Source organism: Sceloporus occidentalis, unplaced genomic scaffold, assembly GCF_023333645.1.
Source record: "Sceloporus occidentalis isolate IW3139 unplaced genomic scaffold, rSceOcc1.0.p SCAF_216, whole genome shotgun sequence".
Classification (NCBI taxonomy): Eukaryota; Metazoa; Chordata; class Lepidosauria; order Squamata; family Phrynosomatidae; genus Sceloporus; species Sceloporus occidentalis.
Window position 1 is genome coordinate 1,276,508 of NW_028317196.1, and position 24,839 is coordinate 1,301,346.

The following is a 24,839-nucleotide window of genomic DNA, read 5'->3' on the forward strand; positions in this document are numbered from 1 at the left end:
TTATAGCGTTTACTCGACCCTCTCCTCTCACACGCCCTCGTGGAACTAGTCTACGAGGAGCGTATAATGAATGGACGTCCGAGAAGAGGTTAATACGCTGCGTCGGCAGAAGAGGCTACGGACAGTCCGTGCAACCGCGCAGGATCTGCACGTATGCGGATGTCTGGTGGCCGGTGGACAATATCCGCACATCTACGTCCTGGTGAAGGACACCATCAGCCTCTTATGTATTGAGATCACATCATTGGTGTGCTGAATGTGTGCTATCTGTAGACACCCTTAGCCTTTTATATATAGACAGATGAATGCAATCTATTATAGATCGCGAGCCGACTGGAGGAACCCTTAAGCATTTATACATAGAGAGGGGAACTTACACGAGGAGCTCCTAGCCTTTTATATATAGATCGCACTGCAATCATTGAACAAGAGCCTGGAGACACACTTAACCTTTTATATATAGAGAGAAATCCTATGCCAGTTGATGATTGAGCCGCCTGTCATCCTCGCCGACCATTAGCCTCGTAGGATATGGAACTTATACGCCAGGATCTTTGGGGCGGTCACTTTGTACGACGTATAACACGAGCCCCCCCTCTGCTAAGGCACCTGCTGTGATCATCTAGATCGTAGCGTTCTGCCCTCTCCTCCGCCCTGAGCCCTTATTGCCCTCTGTTGCCTCAAAGCCCTTTTTTCTGCTTACATGCATTACATAATATTCATAGAGCGCCCGCATATTCAGTAGCGTTGTAGGGGCAATTAACAAAAACATTAAAACTGTAATACCCCTGTGCTGTCAGCTCTCATTCTGTGCTGATGTAACACCCGTCGGGACAAATATTAAAAACAAATGTTATTTGTATGTATCTATTTATTTATCTTTGTCTTATGCTTATTTGTTTGTTTATTTTGTGTTTATGTATGGCTTATTTATTGTACAGAATAACAAATGTTATTAACCACTTCTTAACGCAGTCGGTGGCAACTTCCAACGCTTGATGTCGCGATTAGTGAAGAACAGCGTCAAACGTCCAAGGAACAGTAACAAAGTGTCAAGAATGCGAACTTGGAAATGTTTGTTAAAAAATAATATAGACTTTTAATTAAAGAGTTACTTTAGTTACTGATAACCCGACGGCCGGTTGACAAACCCTTTTTTTTGAGTTATTTATTTAAAAAATCTGAGCATAAAAGTTTCTGCCGTTATTTTTTAACGCGCTGTGAGTTTCCGATGACAGATCTACAATCTATAAAATACGTCCCATGCTCTGTCAGGCTTTCGCTGATATTTGTGCACGGAAAGAAATTTATGACGGAAGGAGAGAAAACATTGAAGTTCATAAAAGGACAATTTTACAGGCAAAACACTGACCACAAACTAGCAAATCCCGCCATTAAATCTTCCTTCGCCCCCTATTTGTAAACGTCTTAAAATGATTCAGTTGCCGCAATAGCTGAAGATTTCCCTGAACACTAACAGTAACGCCAGGCCAGTAAATTTACGCGGATCCGATGTCAGGTCGCAGCACAGCAGAACCCCGGGCTCTGCTTTTTAATGTAAACATGATGAAATCATCGTGAAAGTCCCTAAAAAAAAAGAAAAGATGGAATTCCTGGCGATGCGGCCATGTTTCACGCGCGTTCCCAGCACCGGGGCTCACAGGATGGTTTCTTTATCGACAGCCTGGAGTGAAAGGACATAAATGTCTCTCCATGTGACCCAGATGTAACCCGTGAACTCCTGAGCATCAGACATTAGAGCTCAGGAGACAGCAACCTCTATCCGACGTACGATCGAGTGATGGCCCAAAACCAGAGGACGAGCTCCCTTGTTTCAGAAGATCGGTCCCACCACAGAAGTTTAGTGTTTTTCTTCTAAAAAACATTGGAATAAATCACCATGTAAGAAACTGGCAACATTATATGATGTAAACGCGGTATCTCTACAGGGTCGCTGGGTGGTTGGAGCAGAAGGCTGAATTCTATCTCGGTCTCCGACTAATCGGAATTATCTTTCCGTCCCGAATCCGTTCACCAAAGTTGGACGTGGTTTGTGGCTCTGTATGCTAAGGGAGACCGGAGATTCGCCAAGACCAATTTTTTTCTGTAAATTTCAAATCTCAACTATCTACCCCAGCGTCCGTCGGCCCCGGGCTCCCGCCAACTTAAAATTAGACATCTCTTCCCATATTTATGCGATAATCTTTACCTTCATGGGTCCCTTTAAGCGTTTAATTACAGGCGATCCATTATTTTAGGCAGCGTTGGTTGTTTTGGTGTAATTTTTCTGTTGGTTGATGATTTGCAAGGCAGCCATATACCCGTAACCCAGGAGTGCTGAGCAGAGACCAGCGATAATCTCACAGGTCACAGGACATCTCGACATCGTAAAATCAGAGACAGTCCAGGCCCTGCTTCCCAACTCGTGAGACAGCCAGTGACAGATCATTCAAAACAAGCAAATCCTTTCTTTATGAGCCAAGCCCCAAGAACCTCCGAAACGAGAACAAACTCTACATTTATCTGTCAGGGTCCTCCGGAGGGAAGTGAAATTCACTTTAACCCAGCGGCAGCTGGTGGGCTGCATAACGGCGGTGGGGAAGAGGTGCATGGTGGGAAAGGTTTTTAGGAGAATGAACATAACAACGCATCGCAAGTAATGTCATTAAATTCATCATTAGAGACGAGACCCCTAAATATTTTCACTAAGGGCTCCTATCAAACCCAAATTAGCCCTTACTACCCATCTCCTGTGGCGTAACGCCCGTTCTTGGGGAACTTGGCGCTAAGATTTGTTGTAGACAACCTGATTATGGGTCAGAGCTTCATCCGTAGCAGAAAGTAAAGCTCTTTCCCCCCAAAAAGAGAAACTCCTAAAGAAACGGCGGTTTCCACAAGCGATTACAGAACGTCAGGGAATAGAAGATGTTCTTACTTCATGTCGAGGATCTCCTTCAGCTGCTTCCTGTGCTCCATCCTCAGGTTGGCCAGGTGCGCTTCCTTCTCAGCGAGCGTTTGTTGAGTTGAGGAAAGTCGCGATTTGGTGGAATCCAATTCTTGCTTTGATTTTTCGAGGGCGTCTAGAAGCTCCTCCATCTGAAAATGGAAAATACGCATCATTGGCTTTTTAGGTGTTTCACGCAGAACCAGAAAGTCTACTTTTTCTAACATGAAAAGCATGAGAAGGACAAGGATTTCAACCACCCGCTAATATCTATATCAAACCCTGGAACAAGAATTATATCACATGGAGGGAAAACACTCATTTAGTGGAACCTGCTCAGTTTTGACTTTGTAAGTAATGCTCCAATCAGACCTATAATAATCATTTAAAGAGATGAATTTGACATCAACCAAGTGACATCATAGCTAACAGGACTTCCTGGAAGAACAGTACTCCATAGGAAGGAACGTACTTAAGTTCCAGCTCCAGAATAACAGACGTCACACGTTTCATTCTCTTTTGGGCCCCAACGACTACGAATTCCACTCGATATTTGGTGAAATGTTCTGCCTCCGTTATTAGGGGATCCAGAGCCACTTTCATCGCCAATTTAATGGGTAAACATTACTAACAGCGATAAGGAATTACATTCGAAAAATGCTCTTAAACTAATAAACATTAAACAAACAAAAAAAAAACACGGGTCGCATCCATGACGTTTTTAGATAGCGAGCTCTGGACCCGTCGTGCATGGAAATCCTATAAAAACGGTTTATCGCAGGGACCCTCAACCCCTGTAAAACACCGCCTGGAAGTGTTAAGTAAACACACTTAAGAATATGAGTTTTTCTATCGCGTTTTCTTTCCAAAAAAAGTAGAGCGAGGTTTTAGGAAGCAGAGATAAGAGGCCTTCGCACGATGCCTCTCGCTGTCGGGAGTTTTATGTAGAATCTTTATTTGGACAGTTAACAAGACGGCGGGTTCATCAGCCAGCTGCAACGCGCCGCGGCGGAGTCAGCGCTCACCCTCACTGAGAAACACAATGATGCGGCTCCCAGGCCTGTTAACCCCCTGATAGCTGGATGCGCCCCTGGCCATGGCATTAATGGCGTATAGGAGAGTTTATTTTATCACAGACACTTATTATGTCATAAGATCGATTAACATCCTCACCAACAACTTCCAGCTCTTATATATTTACAAACTTTTTGTTTGCTCCAGTTTTAGTGAATAAATATCAATGGCTTCTTCTACAAAGCATAGAATATGAAGAGATGAGCGTGAGTCTGACATGAAGGAAGTGACGTCATAGCAAACAGCACTGAAGGAACAGTATTTTACAGGAAGTAGCACACTTAACATCCATGGACAGGAAGTGACATCGGTCATACCTACTTCCTGGACACTTTAAGAGGAAGAAACAACTTTAAACCCCTCCCAAGCAGGAAGTGACATCACAGCCATCATTTGAGGCAGACTGGATTGTCATGACAGAATTATCATCCTTAAAGGGATGCGGCCTTTCACAGCTTTCTCGGAAGAGTTAATAGTGCCCAAAGGCAATGTCACCACTGGATCCATTCCCTAAAAAAACATCACTTTTAGTCTTAAAATTATTTAAATTAACATATCTTACAAAGAAAATGAAGAAAATTATTAAGAATCAAAAACATTTAAAAAGTCAGAAAATCCTCGAGGCTCGTTTTCTTCCGGTGGGTGCGAAGACGTTTGTCTTTATGACACGACGCGTTCCGTAGCCCTGAAACGTCTTATTTACACGCAGTTAATTGCCCCTCACCCGGGGCAGCGATCGCCTTTGTTTAGATATTGTGCAATGAAACATTTGAACCTTTGACGGCGCTCATTTTTTTTCCAAGACTGCAAATCCAGGCACTTTTGTAAGATTTTACAGCCGACTCCGGCAACCTTTGGCTGCGTCGCTCGTGAACTGCAAACCTCAGTAATCCTCTGTATACAAATACTCAGAAATACAGCGACAATAACCGACAGCGAGAGATCCGTCTCCAGCCCGGTCCGTCCAGGAATAAGAGAGTCTCTGAGCATCCGAACCGTCAGGATCTCCCCTAGAGGAGCAGGTTGTTCAATTCATTTTATGGCATCATTTATATAGCGTTTTTTTTTCCTAAAAAACAAAGTATTTCACACGTAGAATTGTATTTTTCTGTCACATCCTTTACGCCAGTGAGAACGTTACCCAGAACTCCAATATTAATTAATATTAGCCGATATTAATTAACGCTCTTAACTGTAACTTTTTTGTAATAAAAAAACATATATTTTCCACCTGATTTTTTGTTACTATTTTTTGTTACTGTTTGCTCTCCCGGATCTGTCTTCCTTCTCTGCTGAATAACCCTTCCTTACAGTGACACCCTTTGGAAGGAGATGAAAATGGCCACGTGTCTTGTGATAAAAGGATCTCCCTTGTGGTTTCTGCAGCCTTCACAATCTCCGTGTGAGAGGGGATTTTTTTAAATAAAAAAATTTAAATTTTCTAGATGTATAAATTTTTACCCTTTTTACCTCAAAGTAGAGAATGCCGTACGTATTGAATTTAAATATTCTACATTGTATTTTTTATTCCGTCGTATAACAGGGAGCCAATCGTCCTCTCGGCCAATCAGAATCCCTGTAGCAGCACTGCTCAATGGGCCAGTTAAAAAAGAGATCTGGCCCATGGACAGTATGGCGTTTCCGGCACTGCGTGTCCTCAGAAAGTGGAGCGCCAGGATATGACATCATATTCCGACGCTCAACGCTAAGGACAGCGGCGTGGGGAGGGCAGATTGTCCGAATGTTTCCTCATATGCATTATTCAATCGAATAAAAAATCTGTTCCGTGCTTAAAAAACATATTTCACAGATGCATTGTGGGACATGAGGTGGACAACAAGAAAGGATGAGTTTGGGAAGCGAAGAGGTTATCGTAACCTCTTGCTCACCTGCTGGTCGTCTAATAAATCACTCTACGCAGACCATGCGTGATTTTGGCCCAGGTCAGACATTCCTGAGACTTTAACTCTCCAATATTTATCAGACTTTATAACGCGGGAACGCGGGCCTGCGATCCGATGATGCCACGCGGCTGCCGCGAGATAAACACGAAGCAGACACGTTAAACATCTCGGCCAGGCGATTAAAACACGCAGTAAATCTGTATTCCGCTTTCTGTCTCCTTATCCTGACCCCAGACCCGGACGTAAATCCGAAACATCGTAACCCTGAAAGGTTTTACAACAGTCATAGATTAATTGTTCCGAGCAAGAAGACCACCGGGTTTCCCTCCCTGGACGGCCAATAAAAATCAAGGTAAACATTTACGCTGGGCGGCAAATCCACGCAGACGTCTTCCTTGGCGGGTTCTAAACAACGCCGACTTTTCCCGAGAGCGATTCGATGACAGATATCAATCATTATACATAGAAACATACTATGAAAATAAGGATATGTTTAAATCCTGTAAGTGCCACTTACACCATGCGTGCCCTGCTCAAAATCAACCCTCTTTGTACTTAACCTCCCTTGATCTGGTTCCTTTAATCTTTTTTTTTTTTTTTCCTCCCCGACTGTCCTCTCCTTGGCCTTTTTTTTTTGTGTTAAGAGCTTACAGGGTGTGACAAAGCTTTTGTTGTTTGTAAAGTGCTCTGGAAAGCACGTTAATCAAAGGCATCGATGCTCTAATGGTGTTTGTATTGTATATTTCTACAAAATGACAAATTATGTAAATATCAAGTGATGGATCTTTTTCATGACTATTTTTATAAATCCTGGGAAGCAGCATCTACAATTATTCAAAAAAGAAAAAAATGTGTTCCAAATGTAAAAAAAAAATATACAATTTATGTAAATATTAAGTGATAAATCTTTTCTATGCATCAGAATTTTTTAATCCTACGAGACAACTATAACTATTAGGTTTTTGGGGGGGGGGTTGGACTTATTCTTATGTTCTACTGAATTTAGTTAAAATACACGCCAATAATCGGCTGAATTTAAGATTTTTTTTTTACAATTTTAATGTGTATCTGTAGTGGGTATCACTCTCTGCAAGTTGAAGAGTTTTTTGGATTTTTTTTAAACAAGATTTACAAATGATGTTGATAAATCCGGAAAAACTCGAATATGTTCCCGTTCGGATAATTCAATTTATCTTTTTATATGTGGTATCTGGAAATCTGTGAAAATCAATAAAAATGCTCCATTTTATTGAGGGCAGAACAAAAAAAAAACATTTTTTTTTCAATCCCAGCAAAATTCTTAATCAAATTTATACAAAAATACAAGTAAATATCGCAAACTAAAAATGTAAAATGTTACAATGTTTTACAGGTTACCGTAGCGTCGACGAGACCCTGTGATTCCAGGCTTTGCAATTTTGTTGCCACCTTGCAATTAAGTTTAAAAAATGACCCTCTGGAGGCACGTTGCCTGAATAATCAGGATGTGACATAACATATGACATCATAAGTCAGCCTGGCCGATGCGAAAGCGATACACATTTCCAACGAGCCGGTGAATCCTATACCATAGAACATTTCTAAATGTCTTTTGTGTTGGGTGTTAACGACACCCCGGAGAAATTAAAGCAGCCATCGACATGACATATTGTATCCAACCCTTCGTCCAAACCCAGGAAGCCGAGCGAGCGGCCGGGGATCTGGGGGCTGAAAACAATTAGCCAGTGTAATTCTGTGCCGAGTCTCCTTAGATAAAGCGCGTAGGGAAAGCAGAGCAAACCTTCGCTGGGGTTTAAGTAGTGACCTGTCAGCCTGGCCTTTCTGGTTAGTGTCAGTAGCACCGCGGCGTAGAAGGGGTGACTGAAGTGCGACTCTGATGTTGATCTTCGGAGAAGCGAATGCCTTGAATCACACACACATTTGCGATTTCACCCACAGGGTCAAGTTTAGAGAGCGAGTGGGGCAATTGAAAGGGCTCATGCCAAACAAACCCATTTGTTACACTCGGGTTCCACCGCACCGAGTCACTTCCCGACAGCTCGTAATCCGTAATCCTGAAATTTAATTAAAGATCTTAAGATTCCGAAGCAGAAAACCCGATCCTCCTCTGGAAGCCGTCATTCTTATGGTTTGATAGTCGCTGAAGCGCCGGTTGTGTAAGAAATTTTAGGGGAAGGAGGTTGGCCGACTGTAAAGAAGGCAGAAGTATAGTCTTCACTAGTTTTACTTTACAGAAAGAGTAGTAGATAAGTGGAATAGCCTCCAAGCAGAAGTGGTAGAGGCAGACTAGACGGGGGCCGAATGGGGCCGATCTGATGGCAGGTTCTTTGTTCCTAGTTCGTAAATGTAAGTGTTTTCATTACTTTGTGACAAAACACAATCTGACTCCTTTTAGACAAACATTAGGCTGAGAATATATATATATATAACATATATATATAAAAATATATTATAGGAAGTTTAAGACAAGGCGTGACTATTCTGCGTTTCGTAGGACACGGCAGATCTCGTTTAAAGCATTTTCTGCGCCATCCTTTCCGCGCGTTGAAGTCCGGTTGAGGAAAGTCACAAAGCGTTCAGCTATCGCTGTAATTATGTAAATGTAGGAATTTCTGTTATTATATGAATATTCCTATAAAGTGTATCTCGTTTAGCGCCGGAGACCTTGTTTTGCATTTTTTTCATGAATAAACTAAAATCGTTCATTGTAAATGATCCGTGCAGGTGTGACAGCTGTCCTGCGGCTATACATCCGCGGCTAAACAATAACTCCCAGGACTGTCAGCCATCCCAGTTGTGGCTCATATAATGAGTTGATAAACTGGAACATTTGGGGGGTTATAGAAAGAACACGGGCCACTAAACATGTAGCAATAAAAAATGGTTGCTACGGTGATGGTAATTCCGTCTCAATTTATTTCTTGGACATATTTGGGGTGAATATATATCTAAATGACACGCTTATTAAAAGCAGAAAATTATTAGAAATATTTTCTGCTATTTGGCAAAAATAATTTCTTCTTATAATGAAGTTTAACTAAAATACCAATCCGTGTATGACTCTCACACAACAAGAGAGTGCCGAACGGGGGCAACCAGACACCTAAATTTAAACATGTCTGAACAGTCTCTCAATGGCCCTTTATACACCGTGAGCCGTTAACTCACCCCTCTTACAGCAGCCGGGGGGGGATTAGTGAATATCGTTCCGTGTCGCGTTTCGCAACATCAAAGACAAATCCGTACTGTAGTCCACCGTGACACACGTCCATCACGCTCAACCTCAGAGAGACCCAAACAAGCGAATGGCCAAAAACGGCAAGCCGATGGATTAAAATCCAGAAACTCCAAATATTTGAAAAGCTTTAGGAGCTAAGTCACCAGACCCCCGAAGTAAACGAGCAAAATAAATGTTTATGCTTTCAAAATAAACCCTGCTCGCAATCTACAATCGGAAAACCTCAGCCGACGCGTTTCGTGGATAACTATGCGCCGTTGTTCCACCTCCTAAAATTCCGTTATGGCGTTAAAATCCTAAATTTGAGTTTTCATTTTCGCAATTTTGAAGGTTTCGGGGAAAAATGGTCAATGCCACCGCAGAAGCAAGAAGGATCTATGTAATAGGTTTATAGAGCAGCTTATTGAGACCTTAGGCCCTCGTGATGGATGGAATGTTGAGATAATCATAATTCAGGCTCTACCATGGCTACAACTCCCTATAATATCACCTTTAAGATCAAGCCAAGACATTCCAGCCCGAATCAAGGTTTGTTTATGAAAGAATTTAGCAGCTTCTGATCTCATATTGCCTGGAAGACAACCAATTTCCATGTCTAAATATCAGCTTATATCCCATTCATAGAATGTGCCCGAAACATTGTTACCATCTACCCAGATTGGATTCCTTCTCGCTCTCGCATTCATTAGGTAAACCTTGAAGACTTCTGGATTAGGTGTAGCTCCAGAACGTAATACAGCTCCGACTTTCAGTGCTAATCAGTGACAGACACCTACAAAAACACGGAAATTGTAAGTCAGTCTCCAGTAACGGGAGGAAACGCAATTCGTGGAACAACATTAGTCTTAGGGTTTTCAGGTCCGTGAGGGGAGCCAGTCACGAAAACATTTACAGTGAAAACAGAACAAGTTTGACCGGGTTGGATTTTCTGCCTATAAAACAAAAATCAGCTTCCTCTAGAATTACCCAAAAGCCGTCTGCGAGGATCTGGATTGAGTCAGAACCACATACTGTATAGAAAAAGGCTTTTTATTGGGAAGCATCACCTTAAAGTCACACAGAACATCTGCAGCCCAAGTTCTTAGCTTCTAGACGCATTTCCATAGATTTTTAACCGCAGAAAGGGATGAGTTTTAATCACTTGGGTGAAGAGTGAATGGATCCATCCAGCATTTAGAACGGTCTTGTCCGTTAATCATGGCGTATATTGTCCAAATATTGCCTGTTTGCCACATTGTTTTCACCCGACACACTCATGGAATTAACATTTACTGAATAAGTCCATAATTGAACAAAAGAACCAACAGAATCACGATGAGGAAAACTCCTGTGGCCAGATGATCCATTATCAGCAGAGCCTGTGGTCTAAGAGCACCAAGGCCTTCCCGTCATGGACCTCCCTCCCCGGCGGGTGCTAACGATGCCGCATCATGACGAGGAGCATTGGTATCCTCACCTGTCAGGATGATGGAGCGAGCATATAACTTTCTGGAGACACCTTGCTTTCCGGGACATTAAGCAACGACATGAATAAGCAGCATGGGGGGGGGGGCTTCAGCGCCGAAACCTGGCCTATTAAATACACTAATTAGACGCATTCACATCTCCATTGAGGGGAATCTGTGTTTTTTGCTAATGACAGAGTCATTTGGGACCTGTAGTTGAAAATGGATCATTTAGCACATGGACACCCAAAGGCAGATGTAGGTTTAATGCCACTTTGCTTTAAAAACAGAGACTTAGGAGTTATTGTGAAGGAAGTAACGCGGCGCTCTCTGCTCCTTTGTTTGGGGTAATAAGCTATTCATCACTAAGAAAATGATTGATTGCAAGTTAATTATCAGACCTCGATGTTGACCAGTTGTAGTCATATCACGAAAAACCCTCATTTAGGGATAGCCCGCCCGGTACCCGAAGTCACAGAAAAGTGTGGGGTGGGGGCATTTGGTTATAAAAGTATTGGCATTTTACCGGTTTGGGATTTTGAGGTGGAACTCCAGAAAAACCATTTCTTACCCAAAAAAGGACAGCGCTGAACAACCCAAAAGAGTGCTAAGAATTGTAATGGTTTCCGTGGGGTCAGTTGAAGCTCCGTTATAACGCATACAATAGGACGTCGGTTCGGCAATCGCTTTATAGGACTCATTAAGAGGCATTGGCTGCAGCTCGACGTTCCCGTCAGTCTCTTTGGAAGAGATTTTGGGAATTAGTTCTGGATTAAACGGATTATCATTTTTTGGGAGAGACGTAAATTTCCCGCACTCCGGTTTTCCGGCGGAATGTAAATCTCCCCGTATCGGAACGTTGGGGTCGGTGCCAGAGATGACCGAGGGCTCATGCGACGCATCAGTCAACTCTTCAATCTGATCTTCATCAACGCCGATGCTTTAAAGCGCCAGGTCGGTTTCCAGAACAGATTCCCGAATCCAGATGAGGAAATCGGGGGAAAATTATAACAAAGTTCACGAAAAGTTTTAATAAATGTTTCTAAATAAATATTAAAAATATGGAATTTAAAAAAAACACTAATGAAAAAAAATCTTTATCTCAATGGCCCACGTGGAGGGGTGGAAAATCTCCTTTCTCCGTCCAATAAACTTCTCTTCTTTGTGCTTTTCTAATAACGACTCGTTCAATATGAAAATTATTTTCTAAAATGAATAATTAGGAAAAAAAATAATAGTCAAAACATCAGGTTTATCCTTTATAATTCCTGATTCAAAATGAATAATAAAAAAAATTGATATTTCTCTCCATGTTCAGGACGGGGGTAAAAAAAAAACCTTTAACCCTTTAAAATCCAAATACAGTTCAAATGATCTCAGGAACAGCCTTGATTTTTACAGGAAACTTTGGGAAAAGAAAGCGTCCAAAAGACACAACATAGTTAACACTTTTAAGGGCTTTTTATTTATTTTTACATTCAAAATCAATATTAAAACCGTAACCCACCAAGCGCAGGTCGACTTTCCGTGCTTTTTATATTGAATGGAATCCTTTCTATCCCAAAAATCTAGAGCAAAGACACTAAAAATGTGAGCCGCGCAATATTGACTTTTGGATCGTTTGTGTTCGCAGGCAACGTTAAAAAAATGTCATAAGCGTTTAATATGAGCCAAAGCCGTCAAGTAACATTGTGGCAGCCATATGTGATATTCACAGAGACGTGAGAACCGTATCGTGATACCGAGCGGCGAAGGAAAAAAAAAACATTCGCTCTGATTAATAAGATACATATTTCTGGGTTCTGGGTCTCAGTAACCAGAAACCATTCTCGGTATCTTTCGCTGGACATTTTAAGGATTCCCACCCTCTAGAAAAAAAAGAAAGAAATTCCAGTCAACGTCCGCGAGCGACACAAATCCAAATGGCCACAAAGGCCACAAAGTAGCAAAGTCCTCAAAAATGCAGTTTTCTAGACCATATTAACATATAGATATATTTTTTTAGGACTTCTTAAAAATTCTTCAGAATTTCCTATAAGGTCAGGAGGCGCTCCAATGAGTGATAAGCCCATTGGCTATTCTGGCTGGGGATGTCATCATGACTCACAGCGATGATGTCATGCATATTGTTATATTAAGTCATTCTAGGACAATGACATCATAATAAACATAGAATCTGCTGTTAGTTGCCCGTTTCTCCTGCTGTAACGACTCAAACCTTAATCAGTCGTTGGTCTCATCTTAGATTCAGGAGCCGTATGTCTATCCCGCGCATGTTTAATACCCTCACTGTATTACCCTCTACCACTTTTCCTGGGAGGCTGTTCCACTTTTCTACAATCCTTACTGTCACAGATGTTAGTTCATCCCAGCAGGTATCAGCATTTCTGTTATTCTTTCACACAGCTTTCACTGTTGGTGTCAGCGAACCCAGGAACGACTCCATTTATAACGGCTTCTTTTTAACCGCTGTTAATTAGAGGCGGTTAAGCTGAAGATGCCACGTAAGGTCACGCTGATTGAAGCTCCATTCTCCAGAAAGAAACACTTAACCTGTTCAGATCTGGAAAGGGGGTGCTTTACGCGCAGCTTTCACACCCCTCGGGCGCTCGGAGGGATAAAGACATCGTAAGAGGGAACGCAGACAGTCTAAACTTCTTAAATGTTCTTCTCTCAGCCGAAAAACTGAAATGCAAACAAAAAAAACGGCCGCAAGCCCACGGGCCGCTCCCTGCGTTGGTAATGAGACAGCCGGGCTGTGTGCTTCATCCCCAACCTGTCTAATTACAGCGCAGCGGTAATGCAATGCGTGAGCATGAACTGCGTGCGGCTCCGGCGTGGAGTCAGGGAGAGGGCAGCTTCGGGGAAACGCCGGATTTCTCACAATGGAAGCATTTTACGGAATGGAAGAGACATCATCGCGGAGCATCTCCCCGGAGCGGCACCTGCGGCTCCTTATAACAAGCAGACCTTTACTGACTTCAGCCAAACGCTCGCCCCGTCTACGCCTTAAATATAGGGCTTATTAGTCCTACAAAGGATCCCCCCAGGGGGGCAGAGATCATAGAGAGACCCTCTTCTAGAACACTTAATAAAGTCTTCACATTAAACAAAGAAACTAGAATCAGCCAGCAGATCGGCCCCTTTCGGCCCCATCTAGTCGCCCGTTTCTCCTGCTGAATAGGTTGTTGGTCTCGTCTTAGATTCAGGAGCCGTATGTCTATCCCATGCGTGTTTAATACCCTCACTGTATTACCCTCTACCACTTCTGCTGGGAGGCTGTTCCATTCTGTCTAAAGAATACTAATTGTTGTTGGAGCATTTAGCCAGAGACACCCGCGTCTTGGGATTTGTCCAGCTCCATTTTCATTACAAAAATATGGGTGTTTTTTTATAATTTCATTATAAAAATTAAGAATATACAAAATTTTTTGCTGAATCTCTCTCTGTATTTATATATAAATATTTGGGCCTCTTCTCCCTGACAGTTTTATTGTAAAGGCGTTGATTTGTATATAACGCTACGGGGTCCGCAACTAATTTCCTCGTACAAATCTTAGGAGGAAATCCCCCTGATCTCCAGACAGTGGATCCAAACCCCGCGTCTGACTTGGATTACGTCCCCCAGGAAGATTCAGTGCCTGGGAATTTTAGGCAACGCAACAGATCCTGAAACCCCTAATAACAAAAATATTTCAAACATGTGACATCGTTACGAGCGTCCGGAGGATCAGCCTTATGTAGAAGGCGATAGTTAAAATAAAATAAAAAAACATTTTCCTAATTCTGACAATTTCACCATCGGAATTGGGGGCACCTGTGAAAAAGGTTAATCGTATGTATGAAGACTGTAATATGTAGTGAGCCCCAAATCCCTGATGCCCATCTTTCATCCCTTAATACCCCTCTCTCAGCCCCTGTGTCCCTCTTTCCTCCCTTGATAACCCTCTTTCCCACCTCCTTCCCCTCTTTCTTCCCCTGTGCCACTCTCCCCCCGATTCCCCTTTTTCCTCCCCTGATGCCCCTTTCTCACCCCCTATGCCCCTCTTTCCTCCCTGTGTCCCTCTTTTCATCTCCTGAAGCCCCCTCCCCCCGATCCCCCTCTTTTCTAGGAGGTCAGAATGTTTGCTGGGTATGAGGGGATCGCAGGCTTCTACGACCCTAAAAGCCCCGATAATGTGTATAGAAATGCCCCCCCTTTTGAAATGTTGGGGTGTAGAATGTAGCCCAGAAAACTAGCCAGATCTTCTCAAATAAGTTAAAGTATGTTCTCATAAACAAATACTATTTAACTAAACAGATAATTATTCTGCTCATTATTTGTGGCTTTTTAATGTTATCTGAAATACTCTCTATTTAAACACTCGATTATATATAGTCCTATCAATTCAGCAGCCTCCCCTTTTACTGAGTCACATGGTGCTCGAGCAGACACTGATTGGCTGAGCCCTGTCACATGATGATGGCGGTTTTGCTTTAAGGCAGCTCTGTTGTCATAGCAACACCTAAACATACTCAATGCTTACTTGGCCAATATATATATACCGTATTGGCTCGAATATAGGCCGCACTTTTTTCCCCCACTTTAAGTCTTTAAAGTGGGGGTGCGGCCTATATTCGGGGTCTAGCGCCCGACGCCCGGGACTGCCGGGCAGGCAGCGGGGTTAGGATACAGATCCCCCGCAGCGGTGCAGGGGACCCGCATCCTACTCCCCGATACGCTCAGACAGCCTCCCCTGCCAGCACTTCCCACGGGGGGGTGCCGGCACGGGAGGTTGTCTGAGCGCATCGTGCGGACTGTCCGCACGATGCGTTTAACCTCTGCCCCCCCCCCCGACTTACCGGAGCAGACTCCCGGGTGTCTTGCGGGGCCGGCGGGGGACATCTACGCAATACGCGTATACAACTTCCGGTGCCGGCACATCCAGTGCAGGGGGCAGAGGTGGACAGTGGCAGCATATCTCGGGGGGGGGAGTGGCAGCATATCTCGGGGGGGGGGAGTGGCAGCATATCTCGGGGGGGGGGGAGTGGCAGCATATCTCGGGGGGGGGGAGTGGCAGCATATCTCGGGGGGGGAGACAGAGTGGCAGCATGTTTTTTTGGTGCTTTTTTAAAGAAAAAAACTTTTTCTTTAAAAAAGCACCAAACTTTTAGGGTGCGGCCTATATACGGGGGCGGCCTATATCCGAGCCAATACGGTATATCTTTTCTCGTCATTAATCATAAGATTTAAAGATCTGAACCAGGACCGTTAAATGCTAGCGGGGTTTGGGAAGCAGATCTCGGTGCGCTTGCTGTCTTTGGGTAATTTATCGCAAGCAGCGCGTCGTGCGATTGTGTTTGTCATGTAACAGGGAAGTTATTATGTGATTTGGTTGCGTGTTGAGAGCTCCTAAGCTACTTAGCACCTCATTTTCCTGTTTTTAATATTCTGTATGTAATATCAGGGAATATCCTCCCCGGCCGACTCGTCCTTAAATCAGGAATTTAAAGATCTTCTGCAAACACTAAATATTTCCCGTTTATGTGGCTTCGGCTTTTTTTATTTTTGCAATTTAAAAAATAAAATCAGTAAAGAGAAAAACCTGCTGTTCTGCCTTAAATTATAACCCGTGGTAATACTTTGTGGCATCAGCTAAGCGGGCCCTCGCATATTCTGTTTAGTTTGTGTGTTTTTGGGGAACGTCCAGATAAATATATAGTTTACAAGTAAAAGCGTATAAAGCCCCGGCTGTTTCCAGACCTTGTCTCGTTACAACGTAACGTTCAGACTGACGGAGTAAAGGAGCAGAATGCGGAGAGCAGAACTTATGGTTCACGTTTCCAATCACAACCCAAAGCAGATGATATCAATGCGCTATTCTACCCCCAGATTAACCCTATATTCATGTAATAAGAAACACGTGAGGGAACGGGAGGCCTCCATCGCTTCCTGACCGACTTTACGTGAAACAGAACGTGGATGTGACGGTCAAAGAGTTACGTGTGACCCGAAATCACCGAAAAGCTCTTCGTAGGGTTAAAATCACTCATTTGCTTAGTCTGTGAAATGTCGGAACGGTGTTAATATAAATGTCAGCGCGACGCGGTCCCCGAGGATAGGCAACCTTAGGGCCAATGTCTACGGCCCCCGGCCAACCAGGGGGGTCTTTTATATAAGTGTTATAGGGGTTCTTCACAGTGGTTCGCGCTGTGCAAACACGATGAAGTCATGTGCTCAACGGGCCAGCGAAAGACCAAGAAGACCACTCTGGGTGACCATGCCGTATATATCAGTCTCGCCATTCTTCGCATAGACATTCATTTTGGGGAATAATGCGTAATATCCGAAAAAATGAGAATTCAGCAAAAGTTATTCTTCTCTGAACTTGTCACACGCACCGTGAGAACCTGCCCACCTACCCCGAGAATCAGTCCATTCCCCCCGAGAATCAGTCCGTTCCCCCCGAGAATCAGTCCGTTCCCCCCGAGAATCAGTCCACTCACCTCAAGAACCTTACTTACTCCGAGAACATACCCACTCGGCTCTAGAATCTGCCCGTTCCCCCTGAGACTTTGAGAATCCGCCAACTCCCCTCCACCCCACCCCCCCCGGGACCCTGAGATTGGGGTACAGACCCTAAAACATGAAGATACACCCTAAAAATTCCCTGGCATTCCGATAATAATAAAAATGAAGATTAGAACTTTAAAATCAAGGCTGTGGTGGAGAGAAAAAAACATGGAGGGGATTTTGAACCGGTTCCTTCCTTCACGTTATAAAATCTTTCCATCTGGGTGTTCCTAAAGATTAACCCTCCCGGTGCCACTGGGGTATGACGTTCATACGCAGGGCGCGGGGATATCGTTCCCAGGCATTGTAAATACGCGGGTCCGCTGCCACGATCGTGTCTGCTTCCTGAAAAATAATAATTAATCGGATAAAACGATTGTGTGTGGGCCACGGACCGTCACGCCAAGCGGCATGCGCGTTACAATCTTCGATCCGGCCCGACCGCCAGCAATTACGTGACGACAAACTCTGTGGGAGCTGCAGAGATTAATATTTCGACGTGCCAAAACAATGGGCCAATATCTTGTCATTTGTGTAAAATATAACTCGAGCGGGGGCCAGCTTCTCTGTGTGTGGTTTACCTAAAACCGCAAGGCAGGGAGGTTTTTATAACCCGCGTTTCTTCGCACAATACCTTTTTTTTTTTAATACAAGAAACTATTAGGAGGTGTTATGTAACGAGAACGTCCTGAATCTGCCACTCAATACATAAAATGCTAAACAATCGTTTTCAAGTAGCGTCTCGCTAACTCGCTCCGAGTTCCTTCCCCAATTTATACCAAAATCGCTGTTTCCAATCAAAGCCAGGTTATTGGTGGTCCCAGACCTTCTGTGTCTGCTGAATCGGGGGGCTGTCGGGGCTTCATCCCACCTAGGACAGGATTAGCCTCCTTCCTGCGCATTTCCTTGTCATTAAAAATTTAGACGTGGCCACTGTCCAAAAAACACGCAATGTTATGTTAACGCGGGAGGTGCGAGCATCAAGGAACACGCTAACACGCTGTTTGTCGGGGGTTCTTTAAGATAAAAATACTGTTCTTTAAAAATATTTAAAATAGGGAAATCGACCCCCACCCAAAAAATTCTGAAAAGACTCTTTTTATCATGAGAATTTTTACGCCCATCTGTAATTCATTTCAAATCATTTCAAATTATTCTGCAAAAAAAACCCTCCATTCTCCCCACCCTCTTCCAGTTATGAATGCTTTGGATTTTTTTTTCTCTTAGGAAAAAGTATTTTTTGACAAAAAAAATTATTTGACACCGTAAGCAAATATAGTTCCACCAGGAGAGGCGTCCATGATGCCATCTGTACGGACTCCATGAAACCATTTCAAAAGGTTGCACAGAAGACCTTATTGTAGCCATGACGGAACGCACGCGACTCAACATTCCGTGTGAACATGAAACATTTATTTTGCACCGACTTATCGACTTCCCGGTAGATACATTCAGAGACGCTGCTCTCCTTCTACAAAAGCCTCTTCATGTCCCCATATTGGGGAATTTCTTAAACCCAACAAAAAAATCGAGGCAATTGTGAGGGCAACAAACGACATGCAAGAAACTAACGTTCCAAATTAAAAAGCCATTCTCAAAAGACAAAAAATGTTCCTCAACGGACTTAAACCAACCAAAAACTTGGCCCCTCTGAGGATTTTTTAAAGATAGTAGCCGTCCTCCACTTCATATAGATTTAAAAAATATTTATAAATTGTGAAATTGGAAGCAAACATGTAGTTCAAATATAATTCAATTCTAAGGTTCGATTTTTTTTGCCACAATGGCAAATTATATTTTTTATCTTTTAGTCAATCAACTTTTTAACACAATGCGTGAAGCAGATTATCGCACTCATTCATTTACTGAACGATCTCCACTTGATCAGTAGTCACTTGTTATAGAAAAAGTTCTTTTTTTTTATTAATTACCAGATAATAAAGGGAGATATGTTGCTAAAAGAAAAATAAAATGCATTAAATTATAATAATAATATTTTTTTAAATTACCATATTATAAAAATATTTTTTTTTATTATGTGTCTTCCATCATCTGCCCTCTTGGGGATTTCTGAAGTTTCACTATATGCCAAAAAACAGTGGGGTATTTCGACATGACGAGTGATTTTTAGGAACATTTTCAGACAAAATCCTGTATTTTCGCTCCATAAAGCAATGGGCTGACCTGCATGTGCTGAGAGTTATCCGGGATGTTGTCATCTCTCCTCCGAGTGTCTTCCATAAGCTGCGCGTTTTTCTTCTTCTCGGCTTGTTGGTTGTACTTGACGTTGGACGCCTTCTTGTTCTGATCTTTCATGAGCCTAGAACCAAAAATCAGCGTCAAGATTCATTTCAAATTAAAGATCTTTGAAAACTTAGCAAACAACTAAAAAAACTTTAAACCCTATTAACTAGCCCCCCCCATAACACATTAATACAGAAGCGAGCGGGTAAGTCAAAATAAACTAAAATAAATAAATTGGGGGGGGGGATTACAAAAAATATTTCCTTTAAAGCTAAATAATACATGAATCATATTTTAATATTAAAAAAAAAACCATAAGCAGATTTTATTGTTGACCATAAAAGTCGGGTAAAATACATCGATAAGGGCGATTTAAGTCTCTGCATGACAAACTCTAGTTAATTTGTTATTTTTGGAATATATTTAAAATATTTTAACAATTCTTGATAACCGTAATCCTTGATATCTACGTAAATAACGTTAATTCAAGTCGTAACCCTCTTTCCTTTCTGACTACAAAAATATCTACTACGTTACCAAAGAATCAGCCGAATCGGCCAGCCTGTCGCTCAGCTGTGAATTCTCCATATTAGCCGCCCTTACCGAAAAGAAAAGAAAAAATCTCCCCTCCGCCAAATATGAAACAGATATTCACAAAGCTATTCAAGACTGTTTATAAAACTTGTTATATAAGCACATTTTGAAGGGAAATTCCCTTTTATGCCAAAATTGTAAATTTGACCTCCGATGAAAAGAAATATGTAAACTTACGCTGACGGCGAGCGCTGGAATACAGATTAATCTTACTCATGTGTTTATGATTTAAAGTAAAATGCAGCAAGCGGTCTCATGCAATTTACAGATCCTATGAACCTTATAATGGGCCGGCGTTTGCCAGATCTGATCATGAACACAAGCTATACAATTTGTCTTTGACAATGACCAGTTCTTTCTACAAACTTTTAAGAAGGAGGAAGCTGAGTGTATACACTTTCCTACAAGGAAAATATACACTCAACTTTAAACAGAAAATGCCCTGTGCATCTTAAAAGCGCCGATACGTAACCCCAATCACATCGCCGGCCAGTTCAATCCGTGGTCAGCCGGGTTGTTTTCTGCATTTGCCGCAGTGCGGTCTTTCCTGGAAACGTGCGGCAAATGGGATGGATGATGAAAGATTTTTGGATGTCACCTGTTTATTTAAAGGGACGTTTTAAAGAGACTTCCTTCAAAGATGCAAAACTGTTCCCTACAGAATGTGACGGCTTCTAAAGCTGCGATGTATCCTGCACTTTGGTTATGAAACCTCCAAATAGAAACCCTCACCCCTCATCTGACCTCTGTGCTCCGTGATTGAGTTCTGAAGAGGCTCTGCCATAATGTGACATCATGGGCCGCATTTGACACATTTTACATCATAAAATATGAAGTCTCCTGAAAATGAATGATAATCACACATCTATCTATCTATCTTAATATTCCTCGCTGCTCATTCTAATGCATTAAATAGCCTCCTCCTTACTGCCCCGTGCGTAGAACGCGTCATTCATAGCGGTGACAAAGGCCAGTAACTGGAAGAGGTCCTCAGAGAAAAATAAATACAGATAAAAAGCAGACAATCGGAGAAAAAGCAGAATCCAGCAGCCGTAAGACAAACAGCCTCACCAAGTAAAATAAACAGAGTCTTTCCTATACCTTATTCTGCTGGAATTATCCTCAAATGCAGCAGATAAATAAGACAGATGGGGTTTTTTTAGACACGGATCTTTCTTCAAGTGCGTTCTTAAAAAGTTTGGTAACAGGAAAGCAGGAAGCTCAGAGATCTCTAACGAAAACGTTACAGGTAATTCTGCCAAATTCATGCCAACAACCCTTTGAAGGAGAAGGCCGGACCCATCGTATTTTAGAACCGTACTGGACAAATGTTTATTAGACTTTTCTAACAGATTCTTTACCTTTTTTATCCCTCCCCCCCAATACATTCTAAAATTAGAAAACAAAAATCTCTAATCCGAAGGAAAAGCTGACACAGCATTTACGTGACTCTACATCTTGTTCAATGTATATAGTGGCCCCTAAAAGATATGAAATCATTTCTTCTGAAATGAAATTCCCCATTGCAGGTAATCATGTGATATTAAGGCCACGCCCCCCGCTCGTGTACCACACATGGGCGATTGCTTTACGGCAGGTCTTTCTACGTCATTCGTTAAAACGATGGCCCTGGGAGGCTCCGATTCATTCGTTCTCCGGCCTGAAAGTCTCACGCTGTACAGGAGAGCGTTTCACGCGAAGCAATACTTCTCAGGAGAATTCCTAGGCGTTGATTTGCATCGGGCGATGAAAGCTCAGGAAAGATTTGCGCGGCCCGTGTAAATGAGATCCCGGGTATTCGGGGCGTACGAGTCCAAATACCACGTCTCATTTTCACTTAATGTAGATTTTAAAAATGCATATTTCTTTTATTCCGACAAACCCAATCTGTTATTCGTGTTTAATGATCTGCGGGGAACAAAGAGCCCATGACGTGACTTCTATAAATTATCTTTAATGCTCAGTCATTTAAATTAGTGACTGTTTTAGGTAAATGTCAGGGGCTATAAGGTCTATGTAGAATATTACATATTGCTTTAATGTCACTTGTTTTCACGTATGGGGTTTACATTTAGGATATCAGAGGTCATTGTCTCCTTTTGGGGGGACTGAAGAATTTTGGCCATGGGGTCGCCTGACATAAAAGGGAAACGTTAGTTTGATGGATCGCTCTGCTTTTGTATTAATATTAGTTCGGAGCACTGTTACTGTAGACCCCCATATCCACCGGCGTCACTACAGGGGTCGACCCCTGCGACCCCTTGTTCCTGGCTCCTCGTACCGGTTCAAAATTGTTTCGAAAGGGCCGTTCCGACCTGGAGCGGTGCGGTCTAAGCTTTGGTGTTTTTTGGTGTCGCTTTGGCAAAATCTCGTAAACCAAAGCATTGGGTTTACACTCATGGAAACACCAACGCTGCCTTTAATATGATGTTTATTCTGGACTTTTACTATAAGAGCTACATTAAAATAAATAAAATATAGTTTAAATGCTCTTACACAGTGTAAAAAGTGCCAGTTTCCACTAAAATATGCAGCTTTCACACATTCCTCTGATTTCTTGGCAGCTGCGGCCATAATCTATAATTCCCAGTTTCTCTCCAGTTATACCCGAAGGTTTAATGGTTTGGGCCAAAGGAGACGGTTTATTCACGCCCCCAATTCCTCGCGGAATAACCGGTTTCTATGACCCTGCCAGAGTAAACTACCTCTCTTCGGGTCTATTTGTCCATGTTCTTACACAAGCCTAACCACCTAATTTTCATTTTTACATTTTGCTACAATATAACAATATATGGTTAATGAAACAAGCAATGCTATTAACGAGGAGTCTCTAATAAATACTGGTTTGTTCCAAATTAGTTGGGTTTCTTTATAATGGGTTAAATATGGAGTGGCTTCTCAAAACATCCAGTGTAAACCTTTTGTCCCCGACAGGCACCCTTACAATATGTATTCTTTTAAAGAAATATAATAAAAAAAAAAATAATAAAAAAATAGCTAAAAGTCTATAATTTTAGAAAAAGTAAAAAAAAATTTTTAAAAACTCCCTGTTTCTATCACTAGCAAAATGTGTTTATTCTATAATTATTACATTTATAGTATATTTGTTATAAAAAAAATCATATGTCCTGTACAAAAGTGATTCCAAATAGTGAATATTTTATGTAAAAATACATTTTTTAAAATCTTTACTTTAAAAAGAGGCCGATGCCTCTAAACTAAACATAGTGGCTTATAAAACCTTGCCTGTACCCCCCCCCCGACCCTAGAAATCCACGGGGTCACCTGGAATTAGATCATTTGGGCTACATTTTGAAACGCAAGTTCCAAAAGCAGAATTCGCTCTCATGTTTCCAGTGAATTCTCGGCACTTAACACATGAAGGTTTTTGGCCGCGTTTGGGTATTTTTGAGTATTTTCGTATCTGTCGTGCCGGTGACAGCGATGTGAATTGTGTCCCGCTGCCTGTTTGTGTTGTCTCATTGTGTCGCCGTTACGAAAGCGCTGGGCAAACTTCCTCCTGAAATCTCTCAACGCTTTCTTTTCAAGAAGAAAAGCTTTTATGTAAAGAGGCATTTTCTGATTTCCTACCTACCAAGAATTAGCGCGCCTCGCTCGCTGTGGATGCGCACCTGCCTACAAGAAGCATTCGAAAAAAACGCATTATGTTATAAAGAAAAGAAAAACCGGCTTCGACAAACACGACCCGAGTCCCTGTTTGTTTAATCAGAAAAGTGTTATTTAAAGGGACTGCGCCACAAAAATACACACTTTTATAGTTTTTTTCGAAGCTTTCTTTTAAAAAAAAAGGAACTTCAGAAAAAAACAAAAAAAAATTCTTAGGCTCTCATTCGCTCTTCCTATTCCAGGCTCTCACAGATCAATGAAAAGTCAGCAACGCTTTATCAGCGGCTCAGCTGTTTTACAACATGCAGTAAAGTGAGGCAGGGAACGCTTTCTTTGCACTGGGCTGGGGAGATAATTATTGCAAATGGAGAGATCCATATTCTGAAAAAATATTGTAATTATTAATTTTATTCTAGATGTTCTGCATTATCCAATGGGCGACACATAATCAATAGAACTGAATATTAAATGCCTCGGCGTATTCCATACCGGCCAACCCCCCCCCCTTAACTCCCATATGAACGGCGACCCCAAAGTCAGAAGCCATATATGATTATTATGAGATGGTAACTTATAAAGCATTGCTGCCAGGAAGCCGGCCTTTCCCCAAAACAGAGACGTTTTTAATGCCTGTTGCCAAATGCTTTTTATGAAGATTTTTTTTTTTTTAAAGAAAATGTCCTATTGTACATTCAGCTGTAAAATAAACAGTTCAAGTCTATAAAGTTAAGAGGACAAGCGAACGGTTGAAGACGTGTTGATTATTCTTGGATATCGTCCCAAAAAATAGCTTTTCAGATCGCCCAGCACCAACGTTATTCGCACCTACATGGCACCAGATAAGAACGTCAGCAAAATATGTCATCTGTTCCCAAACCAAATAAAATGAGTCATATTCCTGAATTACCAAAAAAAATCTGGTTCCCCTCTGCTACAATCCTTACAAATAATCATAATAATCTGTATTTCTTTATATATTTAAAAAAACTGATTTCTTGGAATTTTCTGTGGGTCATCTGACCAAAAGGGCTCGTAAAGTCACTCCCCGTAAAGCTGCGCGTCGGAAACCAAACCCTGCTTTAAAGGGAATCTGTAGTAAAAAAATTATTAATATTTTTCAAGCAACATTAATTATCCAATAACACCCCCAAAAAAACTTAAATAATACACAACGATTAAAATAGGCTATTTATATATTTTACATGGAGAGGATTTG

The 24,839-nt window shown here is 42.0% G+C and overlaps 1 protein-coding gene across 4 annotated transcripts in view; it reads right to left on the reverse strand.

Moving 5' to 3' along the window:
• Positions 1 to 24,839, reverse strand: part of LOC149277369 (ERC protein 2-like) — a 153,121-nt gene that overhangs the window by 59,547 nt on the left and 68,735 nt on the right. For all 4 annotated transcript variants that reach the window (XM_089503010.1, XM_089503011.1, XM_089503009.1 and 1 more), the window contains 2 exons: positions 19,343 to 19,478; positions 2,936 to 3,096 (listed from right to left, as the gene is read on the reverse strand). In XM_089503010.1, coding sequence (XP_089359136.1) covers positions 2,936 to 3,096; positions 19,343 to 19,478 — 297 coding nt within the window. The remainder of the gene's footprint in view (positions 1 to 2,935; positions 3,097 to 19,342; positions 19,479 to 24,839) is intronic.